We start from the raw sequence: 10,025 nt of genomic DNA, 5'->3' as shown, positions 1-10,025 counted from the left end.
CAATGTTTGTAAAGTTTTACAAACTTGAAGAGAGGCAGAAGAGGAACAAAGAAGATTGCTAAGCCTAAGAAATGTTTTGCATAGCAGTAGCTTTTAAGAGGAAGATTATATTTAATTCTCTGCCTCTTTTAAAAAACCACCCCACATTCTGTACTGTAAATCTATAGTTATATCTGGTTCAGATGTAACACAACAAACAAATTCATCAAGCTTTAACATGTCCCCAAGGACACAGCCTTCCCATGTTCAATTAATCTCTCGTTTGTTATAGAGGAAAGAAAACAAATGCTTTTCCTTCTTTATATATTAAATAACTTTTTAAAAGGTAATCTTTATTTAAATACAGACAAAACCTGTACCCTCATCAGCCCTTGACAAGACACTTCATCAGTGGTAATGGAAAGTTAATCCAGCAGTAGGAACAATCTCACATTTCAAAATCCCCATGAAAGCAAGTGCTGAACCTTTGACTGAAAGAAGCCTCCCAAATGTGAGGCATTGCACAAGGTTGCTTGAATGAACACATGTAAATCTTTGCCCAGGCAACTATCTGTAAAAATAAGTAGTGAATTTTCAAACTTAGAGAAGGTTTAAGTACAGTTTCTTGATGATCTGCAGTTCTGCTGAATAGGGTGAGGTCTGGGAAACTTGGACTATTAGTGATAACAGGGAGAAGAAACAGTGAATCTGGGTTTTTGAATAATTAAAAAAAAAAAAAAAAGGTAATTCAAGTGCTGTGAAACAGAATGAAAATTTTTCAATAAAATGAAGCAAAATGACATCTGAGGTACATACACAAAAATTAATATGTGTGACAGTTTCTTCTTTGAGAGGATACTAAAGGTCACTATGGCAAAATTCTTCTCATTTTCACATGCTGCAGCACTGTCACATTTTACAGATGCAATGTGGATACTCCTTGAAAATACTATGAATTTGAGATCCTACTGGTTAAAAGAAATTCAAAAAAAGACAAGATTTCAAGTCTGAGCTTTAATACCAGAACTAGAACACCATTTCTTGAATTAATCTAAACAATTTAAAATCCTGTTTCAAATTCTTATGGCACAAGACTGGCTCAGAATTGAAAGTCCACTTGGCCAATTAAAAAAAAAAAAAAAAAAAAAGCACCAAAAACTCCTCAGACTAAAAGATACAAAACAGAGCTTTACAAAGAATGAATGAGAACTGAAGGCAGCTTAAGGCTTCATTAAAGTATTTGCCAAGTTCTGCTGTTACTTGTGTAATCCATTCTTTAAACAGACTTCAGAGGGATTGCACAGATACGATGCAGAGCAAAACTGGCTCATACTGCCCAGTTTGAGCAAGATACAGTCACATTATCTTTCGCGGGATTTAGAAAGACAGGAGAACGAGTTTAATCCTTCCTGCAAGGATCACTTTATTCTCCTCCCCACACTCCTTGAGCACGATTAGAGATGACTTACAAAAATTAATGCCACACACACTAATAAAAAAAATTAGCGTGCGGCAAAACTCAGTCTCAGTATTTTCATATTTTTCTGCCACATGTGACAGAATTAAAAAAACAGACACAGCACGGCTTTCATCTAGGCATCTGTTGGCAGTACAATCAATACAAGATGATATAATGAATCTGGGTAATCACTGTTTTATACAGCTGTCCTTAGTCTGTTGTTGACCTTCTGTACCAAAATCTAGCCCTGTAGTCGTCACTGCAGGTCATAAAGCCAGGATTAGTAGGAGAATGGACAATACAACGGACAATGCTGTTGTGCCCAAGAGAAAGAAGATTTCTCCGTTCAGCAGTTCTTGAATCCCAGCAGCAGAGACTAATGGTCCTTTCATCTGGAAGCAGCACATAATCTTCTGTGTGGTTGAAGACAGCTTGTGTCCTGTGTACTTGTCGTCCACTCAAACCAGCTCCTAAACATATGCAGCAAAATATTAACCCAAATAGGATCAGTTTTAGGAAGTCTCCAAAGACCCAAGAATGAACTTCCCATAAGTATCAATTTCGGCAGTCGGCAAAGGAGCCTTATTTTCCCAGTTAGTCTCCCACATACATCCTCCTTCCACATACATCAAGTGAATCAATAATTAATCTTCTTTTATAGTTACACTCATGGTGTATTCTAAAATTTCTTACAGGACAGAAAGATTAACTACTCCAACTGTGTCAGTCAAGTCCAACCCCTCAGTATGAGTGCAATCACATAACTTTAAGAGTACTTTTGCCTTACATTTTTTGTATGAGGCTTACACTTGTAACTAAGTGAAAAGGCCACAGACAGTAGAATACACAGATTCTCAATATCAAGGACACTTTTGTTTTTAATGCATATATCATATGGCACATTGCATGACCTACCTTGGCCATACCATCCCTCCACATCCTTCAAATAAATTGTGTTCCATCTATAGGCATTTACTTTGCTATGCACACACCCGTGTCCTACCTGGTATTTTGCAAAAGTTTATCGAGGAGGTGCTGCGCCCTGCTGGTTGAGAGCAAAATAGAGCGACCGTACAAAAACGGACCACACATCCCAAAAGCTGATACACACCATTCTCAACATCCTCTTCTCTTTCATCCTAGTGCTTAAGCACATTACTGCTCGACCCAAAAGCTTCCCCGTCACATGCAAAGCTTCCACACCCTTCACCAGTTCTTAAGTCCTGCTGAGATCAAAGCTCGGTGCTGTCAGCGTGTTCCAAGTACGACTACCTTGTACACAAATGCATCCTTCAAACAAACCCACCAACCAGCTGTAGCTATTTTTCAGAATATTGCCGTGGCTGACTAGAGTCATCTTTTGCACAAGATTCTTATGGTTAAAACTGCCCCAAAGTAGGTTCAGTTCCCCTGTCTGGGTGGGTACTGCAGAGTGAAGTGGCCTACTCTAGCCAGAAATGGATTAGGTGTCACTTTTGACTCTTACAGTTTAAACTGTGTCCCTTGTCTAGCAATAAATAGAAAAGCCACAAAATCAAAGTGATCACCAGCAAGAAAAGCAATGATGCTGGTTTGTATTTAATAATTACGGTTTCTAAAACATACTGAAAAAAACCTAGAGAACAAAATCCTCTGCACAAATGCCCTAGTTCTTCGGGCAGTGTTCCTTTTTAGTGTTCTGTAATTTAGTGGTAACTTCCCTCCAAAACAATGGAGCAATGTCAGAAAAATCTCCAAAATCTATTCAGTCTAAATACGTTTACACTGACTGACATAAAACAATCATAGCTTTTCTTCTGGAATTACTCTGCATTAAGCATTTTCAAGAATTTGGGGCAATTTATTTTCAAAGCTGCAGTCTCCCAATTCCCTTTAAGAATTACTATTCTTCTGACAGCATTGCCACCCCTGCCGTGGGTCAGTACCTGAAAAAGACGGTATTTGGAAGGTCACCTGCCACATACCTGTGTATTTGACCAGCGTTCGACCAGTGGATATCTCCCATAGTTTAGCTACAGAGTCTTTTCCACTTGACAAGATATACTTGGAATTTTTGGAAAAAATAGCAGAACAGACTTCAGCTCCATCATGTGCCTTCTCAAAAGTAGTGATACAGCGATTTGAGACACCATCCCACAGTTTGATGCATCCATCCTTACTTCCTGTCACATACATGTTCGCACTTGCGTTGTAATTAACTGAACATATGGCATCAGTGTGCTGATCTTGAGGATTGCAAGACACAAAACACTGGAAAGTATTGATATCATACAGTCGTAAAGTAGGGTGCTGGGTACCAACAAGTATGAAATCTCCAGAAGGGTGAAAAGAAATTGAGCGCAACATCTCTGCCTCCTGTTTGATCAAAAATACATAATTGGTGTAAGAAAGAAAAAAAGCCTGAAATGGAAATGTCAATTTTGGTGGCATTACAGTGCTAAAAAAATAGTTAAAGTATCAGTTAGCACAATGCGTTCTGTTTTTGCAAAACAGAAAATGCTTCCTATAGGATTAAAATGACAGGCTACCTTTAAATGTATTGTAGTTTTTGTCCTAGAGTAGCCTGCAATTGCCCACTCATTTTTGGGATATCACACAAAAGTGACAGGAGGTTCTGCCAGCCAGTCACACACCCCAAAGCCCACCACCACATAATCCCAAACTCTCCTCCAAAATAAAGATAATATGATTGACTTCAAAGTTACCCATATGAGATTTGGTCTAGATTAACAAAAACCAGACAGGCACTAGATTTAAAGACTATAGGTATCCATTATGCACAAACTCTTAACACGTAATTACCACAGTGTCTGTTAAATTTGCAGCTGCGTGCTCCTACATACCTAGCCACTTAAACTCAGACACAGTTCAGCTCACTGATACCTCAGTACTTATACATTCAAGCTTCAGTTGCTCTGAACTGGTATCTAACCTGTATATATTTGAAGGCTCTTTTGGCAGAAGGTTTTGAATAATCAAACAATTTAAGTGTGTAGTCCCTTGAACCAGATGCGAGGATCTGTTCTGTTGGATGAAAAGCTAAACACGTAACTTCATCCACGTGATCATATAGAGTCCGAATAACGGGGTGATTTTCCATGTTTTGCTGTGCTGTCTCATTCATCATGACCTACAAAGAACATTCAACAAGTTAGAGCGTTAGCAAGCAGAACACGCTTTTAACAGGAAATGTAGGTTTTATACTTGCCCAAGTGGCAAACAGCCACCTTTCTGACACATGACTAGGCACATAATCACTATTATCCTAATTATTTGAAGGCCCATTATATACTGTTATAAGATCCCTGTATCTTTACAAAGGTCAACTGATTTGCTAAAGGACAAACTAGTTTCAGTAGCAGAGCACTGATGCATGAAAACACAGCACCTTCTTCATAAACAGTCCGAATCAAGAGACTGTATTGCTGTAAGAATTAAGGGAAGCTGTACCAACTGGGAAAACAGCAACTTTTACTCACACAGGATACTACTGAGAATCTGGTATGCACTCTGCGGGAAAAAAAAACAACCAACCAAACAACCCACTTTTAAATTACTACCTGATAACTGTATTTGAGGAAAACTGAAGCAAATAAACATGTATTCTGTGGAACAGTTCTGAAACACACCACCACCGGAGGCCGTAGAGGCCAAAAATGTAAGTGGGTTCAAAAATGAACCGTGTTCAGAAAATACGGCATAGCAATTATCAGCAACTACTAGAAGCAATTTCTGGCTCAATTCTCTAGACCACTGCCAGAAGCTGCACAGGTATACTTGCCCTATTTCTTGTTCCTTTTCTTCAAGAGTACTTTACAAGCCGCTGTTGGAGTAGGAAATACGGCGACATAGATATTTAGTCTGAGCCAGCCACAAGGCACAGACATGGCATGAAACAGACAGCACCTCAAGAATTCACAAAGTGGTTACGATTCAAGATTGAGATGTTACCTCAATAGGCATAGCGCTTTTGGCCAACATTCTCTCCGTATCAAGAATTTTTATTGAGGCATCAGCAGATCCTGTAGCTATTAACTGTCCGTCTCTGCTGTACGTGGCTACGCGACACGGTCCTTTATGAGATGTGACATAGCAAGTCTCATATTCAGAAGCCTCAGGAGACATGGTCTGTACATCTGCATCAAATTCCAAGTCAATTCCCGTGCCTGGAGCTACCGTATCTGACCGTCCAATTGCATATTGAACAGCACTGTCATCGTTCTCCATTCCTGAAAAGAGAGAAGTCGATGCACTTAAACCAGGTTAACCTCCTCTTTAGACACATAGGCTGTGGCCAGATCTATGCTACAGGCTTCTGGAACAGCTATGAGTCAGGTTTTAAGAGAGGCAGCCCCTGCTGACCAAAGCTACGCGAGCAGAGCAGATTTAGTTATACAGCTGTACTTCTCATGAGAAATGAGAGGTACTTTGGCTACAGTAGAGCAGAACACAGCTCTTAAAATTAACTGTGGAAATACAACCAACAAATATTGTAGGACGGTAAGTACTGATAAATACACTGACAATCAGTTACTGAAGCCATCATCAGGCCTCTAGCCGGCTTTTCACAGAGGGAGAAACAAACCCCAACACTATTACATGAGATTTAAAGTAAAAACGGGAAGCATTTACCAATTCTTTTCCTTTCTTTTTTTTTATCGCACTGAAGGAAAAAACCCCACATCACAAAGAAGTATCCCAGCATTGCAAATGAAAGTTTTCACCCCTCTTCTCACCCATTCTACAGATATTCTTTGTTTTTTATTTCCAGAATGCTTCTACAGAACAAAGACAGTTCAGCACTGGCAGTGGTGACAGGGTAGACAGAAGAATTTTCAGCTATGTGCCCAACTGTGACCGTCAACTGATCAAATGCAATATAAAAGTTCTTGTTGCTTTCATCTACAAATTGCAGGTCTAGCATTCTTATTTCAGACACAAGGCTTCACATATTTATACCCTTGGAACTCAACTAGTTCAGGCAGCAGAACCAGTTCAGTTACAATACAGAGAAGACATGATGTTACGGCTAGACCTCTTCCAGTACCTTACTCAGCTTGCTTCAACAGCAGCTCAGGTATTTTGACTACGTACTCCAGCACAGATGTACTTACAGAGAGGAAGATACAGAGAGAGAACAGGTGATACCTTTGTTGAGACCCTAGACTGTGAAGCTTATTTTCTTGAGGCTGACATACAAGGCCAGTGAAGACTGCCAGTAGAAGGGCTTGCTCCCTTTACAACACTTCCAGGAAGAATCATATAAAAAATATTTCTAAAGTTGGCAGAGAACTGTGTGGGTCAGTTTTCTATTAGGTCTGTGGACTCAATGATTCCGTTTACTGGAGCATATTTTTAGAAGGCTGTCAGTCATCCAGGACCCTGGGCAGGTATTCTCACATGTTACAAGAAGTTCAAACAAACAGATTTTGAAAACACCCAGTGATCAGTTTTGCTTTTAATGCATAATAAAGAATGAAACATAGAACTAGAAAGCCTTTCAAGAAAAGCCACAGAGGCAAAGGCTGTATCTAAATATACAAAAGTGTTATGCTATTATGAGAGACAACCTTTGCCTAAAACATGTCTTCTGAGTAATACTAACCTCTTAATTCACAAGGATTTAAGCTAGGGATTTAGAAACTAGACTTTTATGTTAGTTTTTTATTCCAGCTTACCTAACTTAATTAGGTGCAGCAGTTGTTCAGATGGTGCACACACTGATTGTGGTTTTATCTCATTTATCAAGCCATTGGCAATATTTATGTATCCATCATATAGCAGCTGACTAATTATCAGTTTATAAAGTTGCTGACGGTCTTTCAAACTGACTTTTGTTCTATACATTGTAAGCAAGGAATGCCTTGGAGGGGCCTGAAACAAATAAATAAGAAAAATCACATACAAGAGAGTTGCATGAAACAACCACAATCTTTAAATAAAGCACATCCTCTTCCATTTCAGTGCAGACACCAAATACTACCATATTTTAGGTAAGATTCAGAGACGTAGAAATGAAAACACACACACACAAAAAGGAAAAACCTGTTGCACTTGTTTGGTGTAAAAATGAAAATCTCACCAATGAGCTGAACATGAACTGTATTAAGGAGCCATAGAGAAGACAGAGAAAATGCGGCATTAGTTAGCAAAACGACTGGGCCGGTACCTTTCACTCAGCCTCGCCAGCACCAGCGGACCGGGGCGGCCGCATACAACGTGCCGGGAAGTCAAACGCCTCGCCACCCTCACACAGCCCCAGCCCGCTCCCTCCCTTTCATCCCGGGAGACCGCATCCTTCCCGCACCCCCGCCCGGCCGGCAGATGCCGGTCACCCGCCCCTACACCCTCTCCCGGCCCCGGGCTGCAAAACCAATAACCGGGCAGGGAGGGGGCGTGGGGGAACGGGACTGAATGAGGGCGGGGAGTGCTTAGCCGGAGCACGGCGGTCACAGAAAGTGGGCTTCGAACGCCGCGCGGGGACAGGCAGCTTCGGGCGGGAGCTGCGGCGGGCGAGACCCGGCCCAGGCAGCGGAAGCGAAAGCGAGAGAGCACGGAGCGGCCCCGGTACCTACCGACCCTTCCTTCTGCCTCCCTCGCTCTCCCCCTAAAATGGCGACCGGAGCCCTGAGCGCATCGATTGGCGGCGGCGGTAGGGGAGGAGGCGGCGGCGGCGGCCGGGACCGAAGAATGCTCCTCCGCGAAGGCTGCTGCATCGAGCGCCCGCAAATCGATTGGAGGCGACTCTTGAAGGGAGAGAACGGCAGCATCACATGACCGTGACACCTCGCGCGCGCGCCCGGGCACTGGCAGGTCCCGCCGCGCCACGTGACGGATGACGCGCCCAGGGAGCCCCGAGGGGCGGGGGCAGGAGGGGCGGGGCGCGGGGGGGTGAAGGGGGGGGGGGGCGGCGGCGGCCCGCGGGGGTCCCGCTCCCCCTTCCGCCTTCCGGGGACGTCGGGGCCGGGGCCGAGGCCGGCAGAGCGGGGGAATGCGGGCGCCAGGCCTCGCCGGCTGAGCGGCCCGGGGAGCGGCGAGGGGCCGGCTCCCCACGGGAGGGTGGCGGGGTGGTGGGGGGAGCCGGGGTGTTTTTGTGTCCCTGCCGCACAGCTCCGAAACGCCGCTTCCCGTGAGACGCCCAACACGGGGGGCGGGGGGCTGGACGGGCTGTGAAATAACAAGCAGCCGGCCCCGCTGCTCAGCGCTGCAGGCCTCCCTGACGGTTTCAGCCACTCAGGCAGCGCCGTCGCAAGCCCCTCGCGCTGCCAGGCTGCAGGGTCTCTCAGCAGGCCGAGCGCCTGTCCCAAGAGCACACCGCCACCCTCCCCGAAGTCCTACTCACGTCAGCCTCAAGAAACGGCAGTCGAAGCGGCCGCGGGTCAAGGAGGGGGGATGCCATGCTACCCATGCCCCGTGGCAGCTGACGTCTATCGCACGCTGCAGCCACCCGGCGACCTGACATCTTCTTTTTACCTATCCTGTACCGCTTGTAAACACCAACACACACAAGAAGGTCGCCTTCGCACTTGTTTTCAGCACCGCAGAGACAGTTAAAAGTTGCCTTTGATCACGGTTCTTCAGAGGCCCGAAGTACTGAACCTGGTTTCGGCTGCCGCTTGTCACTCAGCGGCCAAGGTCCCCCTCACGGGTGTGAGCAGGACCAGTCGGGCAGCCGGCAGCCGAGACAGCACAGCAGCTGCACGCTCCTTTGACGCTGCTACTCACAAACCGCGCTCACTGATCGTCTGCTGCTAGCGCTGTCCCGCCGCTGCTCAGCGTCTCCTCAGGAACCCCGTGCGGTTTTGGAAGCTGCCACGGGCTGGGGGGGGGGGGGGTCACCACCGGTGTGACACGAGGGGTGCACGGGCTGGCGACGGTACCTCAGGCCAGGCGCTGCGCGAGGCGGGCGTCCCCTTCGCACTTGTCCTCAAAAGCTGGCGGCACGTGGAGCGCTGCCCTGGGCCGCACGGCCGATGAGCGCGAGGCTGAGGCCTGCTTCACCCCTCCGCCCGTCCTCCCGCTCCTCGGGGCCGCCCGCCGCCACCCGCCGGCACCTAACCTCGCCGGCTGGACACAATGGCCCCCCGGCCCCACTCGCGCTCGGCTTCACGCGAGGTGGCAGCACCGCTTCTCCCTCGGCCTGGGGCGGCGGGTGCGTGTGCGGAGGAGGAGAGGGAAGAGGCCGGTGCCTCGCAGGATGCGGGACTAACCTGACGCCCGGCCCCCCGCCGGCGGCGACACACTCCCAGGCCTCGGCGGCGGTGCGGAAGGGACGGTAGTTGTAGCGTTGCCACAGGTGGGTGGTCTGGGCGTACGCGATTTGCGTAACGGAAGACCCGGCCGAGCAGAGACTTCGCGGAGAAAAGTGTGTAAGCGGGGCGGCGATCCACGCAGTTGGAGTACGGAAGGAGCGAGCGGCGGAGCGACGGTACGTAGAATACGCATGTAGCGCAAACACCGCCCTCGGGGCGGGCGGGTCGGACCTACTCCGGATACGCAGCAGGCTGCCGTTGCGCATGCGCCCCAGAGGCTCGCGGCGACGAGGCCGTGCCTCGTAACGAGCGGAGCTTGCGGAGAGCCAATCGGC

The 10,025-nt window shown here is 46.6% G+C and overlaps 1 protein-coding gene across 3 annotated transcripts; it reads right to left on the bottom strand.

Moving 5' to 3' along the window:
• Positions 1–311: 311 nt before the first annotated feature.
• CSTF1 (cleavage stimulation factor subunit 1) lies at positions 312–9,922 on the bottom strand. Of its 3 annotated transcripts, none has more exons than XM_086761002.1 (8): positions 9,649–9,922; positions 8,781–9,505; positions 8,014–8,184; positions 7,117–7,312; positions 5,390–5,667; positions 4,371–4,568; positions 3,403–3,793; positions 312–1,908 (listed from the first exon to the last, which is right to left on the bottom strand). In XM_086761002.1, the coding sequence occupies exons 2-8, from the start codon at positions 8,898–8,900 to the stop codon at positions 1,649–1,651; spliced, it is 1,614 nt and encodes a 537-aa protein (XP_086617128.1). In that variant the 5' UTR covers positions 8,901–9,505; positions 9,649–9,922; the 3' UTR covers positions 312–1,648. The 3 variants fall into 3 exon arrangements, with proteins under 3 accessions (XP_086617128.1, XP_086617129.1, XP_086617127.1); XM_086761003.1 differs by having other exon boundaries at positions 8,781–9,305; XM_086761001.1 differs by having other exon boundaries at positions 8,781–9,922.
• Positions 9,923–10,025: the final 103 nt, after the last annotated feature.

Source organism: Chlamydotis macqueenii, chromosome 16 (assembly GCF_036417535.1).
Source record: "Chlamydotis macqueenii isolate bChlMac1 chromosome 16, bChlMac1.mat, whole genome shotgun sequence".
Classification (NCBI taxonomy): Eukaryota; Metazoa; Chordata; class Aves; order Otidiformes; family Otididae; genus Chlamydotis; species Chlamydotis macqueenii.
This window is presented reverse-complemented; position numbering and strand designations above follow the sequence as displayed.

Excerpts from the sequence above, each read along its gene's own strand:
- CSTF1 (XM_086761001.1), bottom strand. The coding sequence starts at position 8,900 with ATGTCAGGTCGCCGGGTGGCTGCAGCGTGCGATAGACGTCAGCTGCCA. Across the intron at positions 5,668-7,116 it reads GCTGCACCTAATTAAGTTAG|GAATGGAGAACGATGACAGT; the intron begins GTAAGCTGGAAT and ends CTCTCTTTTCAG. Across the intron at positions 1,909-3,402 it reads AACGCTGGTCAAATACACAG|GAGCTGGTTTGAGTGGACGA; the intron begins GTATGTGGCAGG and ends GCATATGTTTAG.